Below are 18120 nucleotides of genomic sequence, written 5' to 3'. Positions count from 1 at the left end.
CTATACTTACTCATGTAAATATAATTGTGTTTACCAATAAAAAATAACAGTTAAATAAGATAAGCTGCTTATTTTTTAAAAGCTGCTTATTTTTAAAAAAGTGTTAAAATTTAACACTATGCCTCTGGACTTTATTTTTGTAGGATCATCTCTTGCTGTAGTTTATGCAGCTTTTGGTACTTCACTGCACGATGTGGTCATCTTTATTGTCCCTAGGGAAAGTCATGAGCAATGGAGTGTATTGTTTTGTCAGGTTCTATTTGTTTCAGGTTTTTTAAAATAAACACAGTGTTCCCATATTTATAAGCAAATCTAGGTTAGAGAAATGCATTTTTCACCTTAATCTAAAGATATTCTTGGTCCTTGTAAGGCTAGACTATTTTTTTCTTTTTTTTGTCTTTTTTTTTTTTTTTACATTTGGATGTCTGAGTGCCTCGTGAAAAAAGAGTTGAGGTAATAAGTAATTTCTAGAAAAATAACAGTATCTTCATTGTTTTAAAGATATTTCTTTAACCATGATCACTGATTTTATGTACCAGTAAACACCATGTAAAGCAAACTCCTGTAAATAGAATTGAAATTGAGAATTCTATTTTAGCATTTAATATGGAGTGTTTTGCTCTGCATGTTCTTCTAATTGTACGTTGCTAATACGTCCGTAAGAGTCATTGTGTAATAGGTACAGTGTATTCTTCCTTAGAATTTGTGCGGTCATAAACAAAATGTAAAAGCAGAAAAAGTGTCCAACATGTTTTGTCAAATGGAACTTGTGTGCAATTAATGTATGCAGCAGTTCAAGTACTATCGAATGTAAATGATGAAGTGATATTGATGAAAGGAGGGGATTGAGGTCTCGGGGGGCGCTGATGACGGATTGAACAGAAGCGGCCTTGCACCACACGTAACTCAAGTCTGTCGTCTTCACCACTCAAAGCCGTAATGGGAGGTGGCAGTCTGAAATGAGTTGCCACGGCAAAGAGTATTATTTTTGAAATGCTTTCACACAAATCACTAGGCCCTGCATACAACTTAGTTTCATGCTTTAATGTCATCAGGAGGCACAAATTGGTGTGTCTAATTGTTTGCCACCTGCCAGCAAAATGAGCTGCCAGGCAGCCAGACGGGTTTGATTGTCTGTCAGCTCTTCAATAGATTGAGAGTGACAACATCAAAAATTTCACTTCGAACTCTGAAGCTTTGAGCAGCTTTTCAGAGACCTCTTCCCCACAAGTGCTTCTGGACAACTGCATTTTTCAATTACTTTTCAATATATTGCTACCTTCTGTCTCATCTGTCTTAAGGTAGCTGTAATTACATTATGAGCTATATAAACAGATTTCGGGGACACTGGAGCCTGGATCCTCAAAGTTATGACATGTCTTTTAACGTCAGACTGAATTCCTTGAAAATGGCATCCAGGTTGACATTTTGAGAAGCAAACGCGAAGCGTTTTTTCACCCAGATTTGCTACTAATGGAGCATAACTCACTAATAATTCCTTTTTACCTTCTCATCTTTTGTCTGACAAAAATCAGGCTCTGTCATTGATTTTTAGGATTTGGGGATTTCTTGTTTCTCTTTTTTTTTTTTTTTTTTTTGGCAATTTGCATTTGTCCCACTAGATGCAACCTAGACCATTATGGTTTATGAATTTATTTGTGATTCTACCCAGTGCTGTATTCCGAAGCTTACACTTGTTCATCTCTATTTTTTTCTAATAGAGATTTTTTTAGATGGGTGCTATCATTGAAATTGAGAGTCTATCGCCACCTCAGCTTTTTGTTTAGAAAAAAAATCATCCTAAATTTATGAATAGGTTCAAATCAACCAAAAATGGGTATATTAACCCTCAATTTATTTTCCTCAAGATGTAATCATAATCCCCATGTCCATCACTTAGAAATCTGTACAAGGGTAGCTCTTTCAAAACTCTTATCACCTGTGTAATGTGTGTCTTTCCATATTCATATTCATGGAGTATATCTGACCTGAAGTTGATGCAAAACCAGCATCTCTCTACTCTCTAATATAATTCACTGGGTATATAGATTAAAATTGTACTAGATTTTTGTCTTGATTTTTTACCCCAGTAGGCCTCTGTAAAATCACTATTAAAACTGTATTGACTTTTACAGGACTGATTGCTGCTTTTTAGCCTTTACTTTTTTTTTTTGGTCATCATACATACAGGATTAGATTCCTCACTCATACTTGTCTATGCCTCATATTGATTGCTTCTTTGGGTTCTTTATATTTGATCATGTTTCTGACATTTACTTCACTTACATTCTATTCACTTTCTTCAAACTTAATAAATTTCCAATATTTCCAATTTGTCTATTCAGCTAAGACCAGACATCTTTCTTGATAATTAGCTTTTTTATCTTTTACAGTTTGCTTTGTTTCTCGTCAATATTTTAGATCATTTTAGATGCTTCAGCTAATTTATCCTGAATGCAAAGGAGGGAATTTCACTGGGAGCACCTCACTCTTCTGCTTGATCTAAGATTGAGGATCCAAGAACTTCCAGTCCTTGTCCTAAAACTACACCTGAGATGATTCGCTTTCTTCTATTTAGAAATAAGCAATTTTTAGTAGATTAGGATAATTTCATGTACTTTAAGATTTGGATGTTTTAATAAATGGATGGTATCAAATAATTGAAAGAATTCATAACAAATAGAGATTCAACACTAAGGTTTCATTTGCATAAGTCTCAAAGATTATGTCCTTCTGTGAGCTTTCCCTATCTTTTCAGTAGACCTCACATTTTTTTAATCCAGTTTTTCTTCTCCATGGCTGCTGCCTCTGAGTTACATCTTTCCTCCTAGATTTCAGATTAATCTTATTTTAGTGCAGTCAGCCTAATAAAAGCTTGCCTAAAGTAAGATTCAAAATGTGTTGTTAGTATGTACTAACAGTGACATGTTACAGACTCAGGACATAATCTAGGGTTGAATTCAGGAAGAACAGAGGGTACAACAGTATACATGTTTCATAAAGGACTGGACATCTACAGAGATATGGAGAATATAAGTAACTTTCAGAGAAGAAATATTAAGCTTTCTTTTCAGAGCTTAAATGAAGCTAACGGTAGGAACGAGCTAGCATGTAATAAAGAAGACAAATTGTCAGCCATTTTCTTTTGTGATTTCTTCTCAAACATCTGACAGAAGAACATCTGACACGGAGTAATTCTGTGAAAACCTTGCCTGAAATCTGTACTGCTTTTTTGAAGAATACTTCTTGAAAAATCCTCATGCTTTCTGCTGCTTTGAGGGAGGAGAGGAGGAGCAAGAAATATTAATTCAGACTTAAGAGATTTCACATATCCCACAAGAGAGTAAAGTGATCCTAATTTAATTGCTGCCACTCAGATAGGTAGCACAAGACATCCAGTATTGAAGGCTTATCTCTGACCTTTAGGTTGACCAGAGTTATTAGGTTGGAAAGCCTTTAAATTTTAAAATGGAGAAGAGATACAAAATGTGAATCACAGAGAAAGAGGGAAAATATAGCCCTGCATAACCTGATTTGTCTGTCATCAGCACTGGGTAGCTAAATATTTAAGTAAAGTCAATCTGAGAAAGTATTTTATTTTTAATTTCCATTTTCTCTTTTTACAGTTCAATGCATTAATGGCATTATTTTCCATCTACTTATTTCATGCAAATTTCTAAAACCCAGAAGAATCCTGTAGCTATTTGCTGATGTTATTTAATGAACCAGCAATGCATAAGTGGTATGTGAGTTGAATCAACAACACTCACCTTGAGCATGATATGAATTACGATAACTTCAGGCTTAGGTTTAAAATTGGAAAAGGACACTCATGGAGTAACAGAACCGTGATTAGTAGTCACAATCATATTTAGAGTTTTAAACCACCCAATGAACAAAGAAATGAAATCAGTTGCTACAGACAATTGCTACTAAATTTTTGCTGCCTAAATCATTGGGGATCATTTGAGACCATGATGGTGGGATTCGGACAATTGCGGACCAGTTTGGAACATTTAGGAAGTCTGAAATACATTGTACTAAAGAAGACCTAAAATTAAATGTTAGAAATGTATGTATTCTTTTCTTCCAGTCTGTAGATTTCTGTTCCTCCGTGATAAAAAAACCCAAATGCCTGACAGATACATGTAAGGCATCTATCACAGTAAATTCATTCCTCAAATCATATTATGCTCAAGTAAATAGCCATACTTTTTTCATAAGTCTGTTTTGCTTTGATTTGCCTGTTTTTACTGTATGTGCTGTTTGAGTGGTTTAATTCATTAAAAGACTTTTTTTTACTTGAAAGTAGTCAGTCATCTTCTTTCACCTGTCTTGTTCTGCTGTCCCTCTAATTGTTTTGCACATTTTTGACCACTCTGTTCTGTTGTTCAAATAGTTTTTCTATCTGCTTTATCTGAATGTCATTCTCTATTCACTTGCTGCATTTTGTTTTATCAGTACGAATGAGACATTTTGACAAGGTCACCATGTATGACATGTCAGAAAGCTACATTTTCTTTCAGTCTGGGATGATAATGTCTCACTGATTTTCCCTATTCTTATGGTAGAGAGGTTTCTCTTGATATTTCTTGATAGTTTGTAATTTAATAGCACCTAACCTGTCTTAATGTGGTGATTTAGACATATGAAATAATGCCAACCGTGTGTAGAATGTTAGTATCTGTGGGATATGGGAAGGATTGTCCTTCTTGTTCTGGAAGCTTATTTTCAGTCCTAAGCTACACTCATAAGAAAAGAATCTTTGCATTTATAGCAGGCCAGTACATTTGGGGGTTGGACTAGATGACTTTTAAAGGTCCCTTCCGACTGAGACTGTCCTATGATTCTGATACATCTGAGAAGTAAAGCTGGTATATGTGGTCTTTGCTATGCAAAGTTAGATGATCTTTTGCACACTCTGGAAGACCACTGAATTGTCTGAAGGTAAGGAGGAAGATCTTGAATTTATCTTCATCTTTAGAAAAGTAACGTAAAAGTAAGAAATACTTCTTCAGTGATTGGATTGGCAATTTAGCAGATACCAATACCAGACCTTATATGAGGGAAAAATTGTTTTCTTGAAATAAAACCCAAACCAAAAGAGATGTCATCCACTCACACCGTCTCACATTTTCAAACACTAGAATGGACGTGTGTCTAAAGAATCTGTCTAGCATTTCAGGCATCCTTCCTGCTTGCATCCAGATGGGAGGTCCAATGGCATGGAGAGCATGGGATGAAATCTATAAAGTCTTCCTCACATCTCCTGGGTTCTTCATATGTCAGCAACTCTTTCCAGCTTTTGGATATGCCTTTTTTTTTTCCCCTTATGGACCAACCAACAGTCTCTCTGTCCTTCCCAAGCTCTTCAAGTCATTGTTCTTCACCGGTTTCGTCTGCAAGGTCGGGTTATCTTGTGAAGCTACTCACTTGCCTGTGGTCTTGCTGACCTGATAACCATGTGCCATTAGCATAGGCCAGTCAAAGATGCCTTTTCATGCCATGTCTTTTGTTCTTGTGCCTCAGCACCCAGATATTCCCATTCCTTTTTCATTCACACCAGTCTTAGCCTTTCTATTGCAATTCTCAACAAAGGTGGTAGGTAAGGACAGTAGTTTCCTTTTGAAATTAATATATTTGGGAAATGTTCCCACTTAAGATACAAGTCCTAAGGTCTTCTTGTGTTTCTATGGCACTACAGGGACTCTGCTCTTGAGTACTTATTCAGTATTCATGAATAAGCCAAACTCAAATATTTGATTGAGTATTAATTGAGCTAGAGATCTTTTTATGTGGATTGGAACTAATTTTAGGAAATTTCATGGTGTTATGGAGCAGATTTATCTAACCCCTACAGCTTTGTTCAGCTGTAGCTGCTGCTATGTAAGCACTTCATATCAGTAACGATTGTAAGAGATTATTAACTACAGACAAAAGCAATTATTTTAGGGTCACTCATCTTAATCAATAGCTATTGTGTTGTTCAAATTCATCTTCTTCTAATTTAAATTGAATGACACAAAAAACCATCAATAAGCCTAGAATTACCTTTCTAAAAGTACATGCTTCAAGGTAGGGGTAAAGCTGTTGTTCAGAATGCAGAGACATCAACTGACATTGTAACCCATCTAAAAAGAGTGAGAAAAAAATGCTTATGGATGGTTTTGTACACTGTCATCACTGGTCTTTAAAATTCAGGAAGACTGAAAATTCAGACCTATAGGAACAGGGTACATTACTGTGAAACATTGTGCCACACCTTTTGATTCATCATATGCCATCCTATTTACACAGAAGTGTTACAAAATAATTACCAAAGAAAGTTCTTGAGCAAAATGTGGCCTTATTACCCTAAATAATTTCCTTTTCTGGCTCTTTTTTTTATCGCAATGATTAATTTTAATGAAGAGTGTATCTGCTTAAACAGAAAACATGTAAATAATGATGAAAATATACTGTTCAAAATTATCCAAATATGATTTGTCTCATTTTTGTTTTTCACTCACGTTTTCTACCAAAATAGACTTTTTAGGAGCAGGGTTTCTCATAGATAAAAAGAAATATTAAATAGAAAAATGTCAATATAGTTGTATGCACTATGACAGCTGTCCAATGTTGAAAAAATATTGTCTCCTAAGAGCAATTCCTTTAGTTTTCAAACTTTTTAAAAAAAGAAGAGTATGTTTTAACACTAGGTGAAAAAGTGTTTGTTGGAATGCGGTATTTTCTACTTATATTTGATATTAGGTTGTATTCTTTTATATGAAAGCCCTCTTCTCTTCTTAAAAGCTTCAAATTTTCAAGACTGCTTTTTAAACCATAATAATATCAATATTGTGAAAGCAAATATTCATTGTGTTGCATTTTTGCTGATCAATGTGCAGCATGTGCTATTGATCTAGATAAGTATAAAGGTTTTCCAGAAGTCTGAGTCCAAAACTATGTTTGTTAGTCAGCTATGTTTGGAAGACTGATATGTTCACGGTACTGAGGAATAAACTGCTGTATTCCAATGTTCTGATGATTAACAAAAAAAAATTTATCTTAGGTAACTTCAGTAAGATCAACAAATTAACATACTCATTAAGACAACATGCATATAGACTGCTAGACTGCTGACATAATTTCCAACAGTTAACATTTTCTTTGCAAATCTAGAACACAGGTGATAGTGTTCTTAACATATCATTGAAGAGGTGGGGTGTTTCCATTTTGTGGGTAATGAAAGACAAATTAAGTTTCTCAGAATCTCATGAAACTGCAGACAAAGGATAGGAGTATGATTTTGGGGCCTGTGAACTTAGTTTTACCCTATTTCAGAAAGGTTCGGAAAATTTACAGTACTATGTATTCCTCAGCAACAGAATTATACAGCAGTCTAAACCCATCAAAATCAAAAATTCTTCCTGGCTCTGTTGTGCAATTTTAATAATCTGCTGTTTCTTTTTCCATAGGAGTGTGGTTGTACCAGTAAAGAAACCCCCTCCAGGTAGTCTGGCTGTTACCACTGTTGGAGCTGCCACAGCTGGGAGCGGACTGCCACCGGGTAGTACACCTAATATATTTGCTGCAACAGGAGCTACACCAAAAAGTATGATTAATACAACAGGTATTGTCCTTAAATATTTTTGTGACCCTCATTTTTATTTGTTTGGGTTTTTTTGTTACCTTTAGTGGTGTTTTGTTTTTTAATCATCTTTTTGTTGCTGTTTTTGTAGTTCAGAAATAAAACCTGGAAAGATTAAATCTTATTAGAGACAGTGTTTTCTCTTGGTCTGTGTTTATAATCTTTGATGGTGCACATTGAGCTTGCACAGCCTTCAATAAGTTAATACATAGCCTCAGTATTTTTTTGTAAGTGTAGATTAGCAGGTAAATGAGCTAACTTTTCTTGCTCTCTGCAATGGAGGATCTCTATGTGATACGTACCAATTAATCCCTCCTTATTTATCAAAGAAAGAAAAGACAAGTTGCTACTTAATAAATATATCATAGATTGTGGAGGGGAATATTTTGGACAATTGCTATTTGTCAATTAAAATTATGCCATGATTTTTGGAAGGTTTTTCAGTAAAAAACTACTTAATTTAACTGTACTCATGTCTTAGCAGTAGTTGTTTATTGTGATCTATAGAAGGAGGACTAGACCTTCTTTTTTAATTATTTATAATAGTAATAATGGGATTATCTATCATGAAGGAGCCTGTTGACCATGGAGAAATGTTTCCATTGAGAAATTAATCCTTACAAAGAGCAGCTGATATTTACTTAAAATCCTTTGAAATGTCTGGCTATGGTCTGTTTTCTTTCTAAAATAAGCAAAAGCACTTGAGAGAAGAGCTCTCTTCAAGGATATCTCAAGGATATCTCAACAAGAGTTGAGATATGTGAAAATCTCCCTGGGGTTGCAGCAAATAGAGGGGGAAGCTTTTGGCATCCTTCTGCTATGTGGAGTAATATGAAGACACTCTTTTTTTTTCTTTCCTTTTGCATATTGCCTTTAATACCTGGTAATAGAACTTTGATTTTTCTAAGGATAAAATAAAATCTTTAAATCTAATTATCCTGAGGCAGATGCAAGGAATGAATGCTCTGAATAATGTTATCACTTCTATGAACAGTTGCATTTGTGTAGACAATTCTGTTAATCTTGAACGGATTTCCTTTTAGGTATTCTTATGTCATGAAAAAAATATCCTATACGGGAAACCCTGTTTTCCAAATGATACTGATTAGTAGTAAGCTTTTCAGTCTTCTCACTGATGAAAGATCTGAACTGTTTTGGCTGGAATATAGTAGTTCTTGTTTGTAAGTAATTACATTTTAAAATCAGTCATTTTCCCAATACTTTTCTTAGTAGAGGACAGTATTGCAGATGCCATTGTAGATTGACTGTGAATTAAAGGCTGCTTATTTTGGTAGATTTTATAGCTTTTTTTTTTTTAAATGTAATTGGTTTTGATTCCTAATCTATTGATTAGCTTGATTAAAGGAAAAGTATTGATTCAATAGAATTTCAGCAAGTATCAGATTTAATTAGAATTATATGTGTACTGAATTTCTTTAGTAAAGCATTTTATGAAGATTTGAATTTTTGAAGATTTGAATTTTATATTACCATTTTACAGATGCTAAACACATTAATGACAGTTAATAAAAGTATTATCACACTGAAAGCGTTCAAATATCTATTAGACTAAAGTGATGCTTTTGCCCTTTTTAATTAAGGTATGCCTATGGTAGTCAAAACAGTGAATCATGTATGTCAGTTTTTGAGATATAAGATAAAGTATCCAGATACTTTCTGGTTTATATACTTGTAGACTATGAAATTTTTTTTTTTTTTTACTATGGTAAAGAAACAGAATGCAATTTTTTAGAAACACTAGATGTCCTCCCAAACCTATTTACAGTTGTTTTTACAGTATGTCACAGATATGCTAGAAATTCAGTTATGTCTGTGAGGCATTTTCTGTGTTGGACTTGTGTGAAAGGTGTTTTTTTCAGTTATTCATGGATTGCAATTGGTGTTTACATTCCACCTGCCATCGCTGTCATAGTCAATGTCACTGTCACAATTTAATGAGATGTATGTTACTGAAGTCCTTTAGTTCTTTGAATGTATCTTTGGGGAGATAGGTTTTCTTCCTTCATCTCTTTATGTAAGAAACTGGTTTTATAGGTTTTAGATTGGATTTCTGTAATTCGTATCCTGATTCTCACTTCTATGTTAATCCACTAATTCCAGCTCTGTTTGACCTTCTCCTCTGGAAGCCTAACTGGTTAAACAACTTAGCAACTGCATTTTTAAACATCCTTAATGAAGAAAATTTTTCTTTGGAAGAAAAAGGGAAGAAGCAATAAAAATATGTATTGTCAGTGTATATATGAATATAAATATGTAAATAATATAAATATGCGCATGCACACACACACACACACACACACACACACACACATATATATATATGAAGCCTTAATCTTTTTTAAGCTATCCTATTCCCAGTTAAGTTGCTGTGATTCTGAGGCTGGGAGAGATAGCCTACCTTATATTTTTGTGTTTCTTTTTGGTATGTTTGGGTACATTTACAATTTGTATTTAGTCCAAGTCAGAACACCCAGTGTAAACGACAATCCATCTCCCACTCCCATTATTAAAACAACAGCCTAAATCAGTTCCTAATCTATATCTGGAACTTCACCAGCTACTCCAGTGTCAGCAAGCCCAGCAAATCTTGCTGCATTTTGAAACTCTTTTGAATGTAAATGTTCTTAAATGAGCCAGTCAACAGTCTAGTCTTTAATTATTTTGTCATTAAAAATTATCTAAAGGAAAATAAAAAAAAAAAATAAAAATCATACATGCTGCCAGAAAAATTTTCACTATTACCAGCATATGACTTCTCCTTCACTACTGGCTGACTGCTTAGACAGTGAAGCATCTATAAATGCTTTGTAGATCTCTGCAGGAAACTGAAAAAGAATATATACCTGTGTAATGCAAAGGACAGTGTTGTGTCAGCTGCTAAAACTGACCAGCAATAAGGACTTAACAATTACAATTTTTTAAAATTGCCAGAATAATGTCATTGATCTCTAAACAGGGGGCATCCGCCCCTCATTGCTAACTTGGATAAATCTTGTTGCCTGTCAGCCTCATCTCTGGTAGCATTGCAGTCCCTCAGGCTTTGAACTCCAAGTACAAGACTGTTTGTTGCTACGTCTCTTGCAGTGATGTGTTGCAGAAGGACTGTGCAGGAGAACACAGACAGCATTTATCACAGCACTCTCACTGCTCATGGCCACTCTGAGCCTTTGCTGGTTTGCTTCAAAGAGGCTGAACTCACAGTACCGCTTCAGCAAACATGATAGATTGGCATTTAGAGTCTAAGTTTAGCCCTTAGCTCTGACCCAGATCACTTAAAGCATAAATGTATGCTCTGTCTGAATCTTTTTTTTTCTGGGCAGCTGTTCACAACCCATTGAAATGCTACCACCACTGCCTTCCCTGCTTTTAAGATCTTAAAATTCTCCTTGACTTGAGGAAGGAAACATAAAAACTGTAATTAGAGTCTTAATACACCTCAGACACTAGTTTCCCCCATTACTCCCTGAAGAGAAATAAATTTTCTATCCTACAAGTCCTATAAAATTTCCATCTACAAATTTTTTAATTTGTATTTTATTTTCTGCCTATAGTTGCAACTGGGCAGTCAAGTGTGTATATACAAATATTTTCAAAAAAAAAAAAATTAAAATTCTGTTCTCCACTCAAGCTTATCTTAAGTATACCTTTATTTTAGAAAGATCTTGCTTTACAGGATGATGTAAAAATGTTTTCAACTTTGGAAAGTAATTTGGGAATAATGAAAATGAGGTAAGGATTTATTTTGCCTGATTTTCAATAGCTTTTTAAGTTTATTATTTTTATAGTAGCTAAATAAGGTATTAATTGGTATGATAATTATATGGGATGGTGTTCATTATTTTATAGTAAATAACACTACTTCCTTACTTAGAAGTAGATTAATAATACAAGGACTATATTAACGCCTCTAAAAGTTTTGTTTCTTTAGACTGAATTAAGATCTGTGTTTTTTGGGGGACAGGTGCAGTAGACTCAGGATCTTCTTCTTCCTCTTCGTCATCCAGCTTTGTGAATGGTGCTACCAGCAAAAATCTCCCAGCTGTCCAAACTGTTGCTCCAATGCCAGAGGATTCAGCTGAAAATATGAGGTACACAAGTTCTGTCTTTTTATATTAATTATAATTTCTCCTTCAAAAGTAGTGTAAAAAGAAAAAAAAAAGCTCACCTAATGTGCGTTATTGTAGTTATATACATTGTACTATATGTAACTTTTTGTTACTAAGAATGTATATACTAAAATAACACTTCACTGAAAAGTCTGACTTGCTCAACTGAAGAGTCTAACTTATTCAAACTGTGCCAGACACTAAAACTTCATTAAAAGTCATTTTTCAGTTAGCTGGCTTTTTACTTTGTACGGTGATGATAGTATGAATTGGAACATGTGAGCACTATTTGTTAATGGAGCACTAGCAATTGGAAAGAGAGACTCAACCTCTTCTGATCAAGTGAAAGCCTTAGTTGAACTGGAGAGGACAAAACCAGACCTGTGTTTGTGCAGCTAGCTAAATGATGCACCGGATCTGAGTTGGTTTGGCAAGAGATCCGTGCCGTGGGGTAGCTAATACCTCTCTTACACTGACTGGCAGCCAGGAAAATGCCTTCTGACATTCCTACTAAATATCTGGTATAATAGGTTATTGCTGTGTACAAGTATTCAGTTTTGCTGCAGCACACTCTAAAGACAAATTTTTACCTTTTCAAGGGGCACATATGTCTGCCCTATGAAGCTGACACAGGATATACTAAGGAGTGGCCAAGTGTCCCTTAGTTGGCTGGTCACTGCAAGGTATGTTTTTAAGAATTTTGGAGTGGAGAGAGCAAACTAGCTGTTTATTAGCTGTTCATGAGGTAACAAGCTTAGAAGCTCATGAACAAGAGATTTCATTCCCAAATGAACTAGAAATTAAATAAACCTAAATCAAGGGTCCTATGTAACCATTAAAAAAATATCAGTGCTTCAGTGATTTAAAACACAGTGACAAAAAATACCTTTTTTTTTGCTGGTCCTATCTGAAGGGTCAGGTGAGTGATGCAGGTGGAATCACAGCAATGGGTGCAGACACAGGTTTAAGGCAGAAGGACTGTTGGCTTCACTGCAAAAGAATGCAAATGTTCAAGGAGAGAATGACCATTTGTATGATGTTATTTATTGCTTGACAGTTTTATGAGGCAAGTTAATAAAATTGTGGTGTAATTAAACCACTCCTTTTTGCTTCTTGTCTTCATATGCTAGGACAATGCTTCTCTGAGGGTGAAATCTTTTTTAAAATTCAGATATGCATATTAAAATTAAATTGGTAAAATTAAATAGGTATGTTAAATTTCAGTTGGATCATTAATTAATTTCTTTTTCAGTTATTTTAAACAATGAAATGTTCTTGTTTTTTCACAGACATTTTTAAAGTTTTTGTCCTGGAATCAAAGAAAAACTTGAGTTGCACAATCTGGAACGCAAATTTTGAATTCAGAATTTGAACGCAGAAGTAGTTGTACTCTGAGTAGTAACTTAAATTAGTGACTGACATGTAAATAACTTAAAATCTAATCAACCCAAGGAATGTCTTTTGGGTTTATTTTCCTTTCCTCTGACCACTCCCCCAGCCCCACCCCCTCTGCCTAAGAAACAACCTTTATTTTGATAATATATTATTTTTTGTAATGTCATATGGATTCATTGTGGTTTAGCTTTTATGAGATTAAAAGTCAGACTTGTTTGTGGGGACAGAGAGCATGAAGTGAAAGCTAACTTATCTAAGCCTTCCTTTATAGCAGCTGCATAAGAAAAGATCTGATTGTGGCTGTAGACTGAGCAAAGTAAGGAGGAGAATGAGGTTGGATTTTAGTCTTGGTTTGGAGATAGAGGTTTGGCTTGGAATGAGGTTGGGAAGGTAGCATGCTTGCGACTGGGACAGTTTATGCCCTCACCTCTCTTTGTAATTCCTTGTGATCAATTCGAGGAGTAGGTTGTAAGAATTGTCCATAGGAGTCTTTTTGCTCACAGTTTTAAAAGTGTTTATTTTAATCTGATGTTGCTACTGTGGTCTTTCAATCTTTTCTGTCAAAGTTTATCACCTTTCTATGTATAAATTATATTGTTTATATATATAAATTATGAATGTATACTATATATATTATACATATAATTTAATAATGTATATAATATATATATTTATATATAGCTTATTTTCAGATGTGTGTTACCTTTAATCTGCAAATTAAATAATCTTGAATTTGGAAGCTATCAAGAGTTGATTTGCCTTGAATGTCCAGAAATGGAGAGGAAAAACCAAAATATTATTTCTTTACAGAAACCCCTTAAAATCTCTTAGTTCATACATGAAAAGTAGTTACATTAATCTCCATAGGGATTCCCTTATGATTGCAGTATACTTTATAAGGTATAATAAAAGTTAGAAATGGCTGTAGAATCAGCTGAGTCTCACTCCTTTGTATGTGTGAGTACAGGAAAAGTAGTGGATGGGCCACCTGCTTCCCTGAAAAATTGTTTTATTTCTTCATTTTTGCTTGTTCTTTTTGGAACTGTAGGACCAGAACTCTAGTCAGTTTTCAACATGTAAAGGCACCAAGGAAAAGCATTTTTTTCTTCTTTCTCTATTTAAATATCAATTTCTGTCCTTTGATATGCATTTTTTAAAAGTACTAACATTTGATCGCATTTTTTCACAGAATATTATTCCAAATTGACCATTAATGTGCCCATTGTAAACAAGATCCATCGGCTGCCCATTTGCTAATAAGGTGTTTATTAGTAGCTCATCCAAGGTGTTGTTAATAGCATATCCACACCTCCAGTATTACTTGATTCTTAAATAAAAATTGATATTCATTTAAAAACATTGGAATTTGAATTTTTTTCAGCTTTGTCACTAGAGGCTTTACCACAGTGAAATTTACTTCAAATACTCTTTTAAAACAAAGGCTGGTGATATGAATCCATCCTTTAGGGTATTAGAAAATCAATATCTGAATTTCAAATCAAATAGCAGCACACTAAAAGAAAATAAGCTACAGAAGTTCAGTAAAGTAATTTTATGCTAATGAAGGAAAACTTCCAATGTGTTTATAATGTCAGCTTTCTTTTTAAATGTAGGGATCTTCACGTGATCTGAATTAAAATGTCTACATTTATTTGGTGTTTATAGATAGTAGATAAAGTATAAAATTTAAATGTCAGTGATCATTCTCTTATATTCCGTCAATAAATGTTACTTCTTCCTATAACTGCATTTTTAAATGCCAATATTTTGGTGCCATAATGCAAACACAATGAAAACCCAGCAATCTTAAAAAGAACAGCAAAAATTCTTAGTAGACTAGGGTATGTATGTAATTTCCTTTCCATTTTAAAGTAACAGTTTATTTCTTTAAGATAACACCTCAGGTTTTTAACCTTGGCATAAGAGTTCCAGAGGGCAAAAGTGTTACACTTTGTCAAGTTTAAAAGGGAAGAAAGACCCTTAAACATTACAACCCTTAGCATGCTGATGTTCTCATACTTTTTGCTAGGTTTGTATTCCCAGACAAAGAAATATTATTTCTGGTATTTAAGAAGCAAACAGAAGTCACAACACAAGGAGAAATTAAGGACCATACCATGCTTCAAAGAGTCTCAGGAGGCAGAGAAATATAAATGCCAAGGCAAAGTGATCATTTTCCCTCAAAGTTGAAGAAAAGTTTATTGGTTCTCTTGATATCTGCTAGAATGCTTTCTCAGATACTTCCTTGCAATAGCAAATGTTGAACAAACAAGCAAGTTGCTTGTGATTGTTTTGAGCTAATAAAAGAGCTCTCTTTTCAAGCTTTCAAATGTATATAAAATTATGAGATGTGGATAAGCTGAGATAGGTGAAATAGACTTAACTTGAATATCTGGCATTGTTCTTGTCATGTTTGAAAATGAGAGTAAAAATTTTACTTGTTCTGGAGTACTCTGCAAATGCTGTAGAATTTATGGGGGTGACACACTGCTGACATGGCATTTCCATTTACTTAAAGCCATTTAAAAACTGTAACGTTTAAACAAATTATGATCATCCTCTTTTCTGAAGAAGCTTACAGCAACTTTTAAAAACAGGTATGATTTGAAATAATTTTTTAACTTCTATTATGAAATATTCTTCCAATCATGGTCTCTGTTTTTTCACAGTATCACTGCAAAGCTTGAAAGAGCCTTAGAAAAAGTGGCCCCTCTCCTACGAGAAATTTTTGTTGATTTTGCCCCTTTCCTGTCCCGAACATTGTTGGGCAGTCATGGACAAGAGCTACTGATTGAAGGTACTGTTTCTGTTATAAGATTATATTATTTTAACTATTAATCTTCTGATATGAACAATTTTTCAGTTTCACTAGACTTTATGTAACTATTTTTGATAAATAATCGGTTCTTAATATGTTGTGATTTCAATTCCTTGCATTTCATTTCATTCAAAGAAATTAAAAGTGATAATTTTGGAACCCTTTTTTCCTTGAGATTGCTCTGTAAAGACACATCCTGTAGCTCAGAATGCAAGAACCTCTCTATAGTTTGCCTTTCCCTCTTCAGAATAATTCAGTGCTTCAGCCTGACTTTGAGAAAATAGTGAAAAATACAATTAAAAAGTATAATCAATTCCATTAGAAGAAAGTAAAAGGAAGACCGTGCTCCAACATTATTGATGAATATATCTGTATTTGGTAGGGATGTTAGTTCCTGAGGTAGGTTTGTTTGATTCACACAGACAGATAAAGAGTTGTCCCTAGAGAGGAATAAAAAGTGAAGACTTTTAAAGAAAAGTATCCTTGAACACCTTCAAGGATTTTTTAGGGCTTTTATTTGTTGTCTTTACTACTTCACAGTTAGAAAATTTGCCTCATAAATGAAGCAGCAAGTAATGCAGAAATTATGCAGAAAGTCCAAATATGGAAATCTCATGCAGAAAGTAATGAATCACTACTAATGCAGTTAAAACAGTGAAGGCGGAATTTGAATGAGCATGCCCTGCTCCCACATCGTATATTCAGAGGAATATGTTCTGCCAAGTAAACTTTTTCCTTCCAAATTGTTCTTACACACAGTAGTGCTGTTTATTGAGAGAAAAAGTCTCATTAAGGCAAGGTTTATAATATGTGAAGATCTACACAGAAGAAAATAAAACTTTGTGTTCAAATTCCAAAACCCCTTCTATTATTCATATGTTTTATGTAAACATTAGTGTGCAGTTTTTCTGTGGACTCAGTTATTATTCCTCACAGTGTTGGCCCTTGTTACTAGAAATATTTGCATATTGTAACTGAAATCTTCTAAAGAGCCTTTTCTTTTTTTGTCTTCTTATTGTTTAATAATACTATTATTTAATAATACCAAGGAATGGTGTAGTAATTCACAGAAGTTTCAGGTATTTTATACTGTTAATTTTATAGCTGTGAGTAAGTTGCACTTCTCACTTAATGACACCTGAAGTTAATGACCTGAGATGCACATTGGGATGACTGTAAGATATTTGATGGATTACATTCTTAAATCTCTTAGTGAAGTTGGTTGCATTATCCTTCCATTATCCTTTTCCATTTGGCAATTGATTAATGGTACTATAGTTTTTTTACAATACAACTAAAATTGTCTTGGTCTCACCTGAGTTCTTTTATAGATTAAAAAAATTCTTCATCAGTGCTGTTCTAATTTTGTCTTTTGGTCAGATTCATAGCATGAACAAGGCTACAACAGTTCCGAGGATATAACAAAGAATGAAAAGCTAGAGGCCACAGCAACCTCACAACTGTACAGCAGTATTTTATCTCACTGCCTATCTAGAGAATACATGTTACGTTGGCTGTAGCATGCTTCTGATAATCACTTGGAATGTCATTCCAGATTTTGCCCCATCTATGACTCAGCCTCCCAGTTCAGTCTCAGAAAACACTGTTTTGTTTACAAACCAAACACCAAGTTCCAAAACAAGTAGTGTCCTCTGCATCACGTTTCCTTAATGTTATATCTAACCTTCTCTTCAATCACTCTCTCTCATTCCTTATTTGTAAAAACCAGTCCTTTCCTCCAAGATATTGAAATAATAATCTGTATAGAAAAAGTCTAAGCACATCATAGATTTTTATTTTGTAGGACTTGAATTTCTGTTTACTCCCTATGAAATAGTTTTGCTTTTTTACTTCATAGCAAAGAATTCATAGAGATGCTTTTTTAGTCATTGTATACTTCTCATCTTTTCTTTCTTCATTGCCTGTATGAGACCCTTGATCTCAACTGAACTGAATTTAAAAGAGAATTCTAAATTCTCTCCTAGTCTGATACCTGATTTACTTTGAGAAATTTCCTGTCATTGCTTACTGAAAGCCAGTGGTGGTCCTTGAAGTACTTAAAAGTGCTCTCCAGGTAATGACTCTACAAAACAGGTTTTAAGTGACGTTATTCAAGATACGTGAGTACATTGAAATCCTGTGGGGCTTTG

The 18120-nt window shown here is 34.2% G+C and overlaps 1 protein-coding gene across 4 annotated transcripts in view; it reads left to right on the top strand.

Annotated features, from left to right (window-relative positions):
- Positions 1 to 18120, top strand: part of NBEA (neurobeachin) — a 477681-nt gene that overhangs the window by 191239 nt on the left and 268322 nt on the right. For 3 of the 4 annotated variants that reach the window (XM_032678783.1, XM_032678781.1, XM_032678780.1), the window contains 3 exons: positions 7458 to 7612; positions 11613 to 11739; positions 15822 to 15949. In XM_032678783.1, the coding sequence (XP_032534674.1) occupies positions 7458 to 7612; positions 11613 to 11739; positions 15822 to 15949 (410 nt within the window). The remainder of the gene's footprint in view (positions 1 to 7457; positions 7613 to 11612; positions 11740 to 15821; positions 15950 to 18120) is intronic. The other variant, XM_032678782.1, reaches the window with a different exon arrangement.

The sequence above is a fragment of the Chiroxiphia lanceolata genome, chromosome 2 (assembly GCF_009829145.1).
Source record: "Chiroxiphia lanceolata isolate bChiLan1 chromosome 2, bChiLan1.pri, whole genome shotgun sequence".
Classification (NCBI taxonomy): domain Eukaryota; kingdom Metazoa; phylum Chordata; class Aves; order Passeriformes; family Pipridae; genus Chiroxiphia; species Chiroxiphia lanceolata.
Note: the sequence above shows the minus strand (reverse complement) of the source record. Positions and strands in the feature narration are given on the sequence as shown.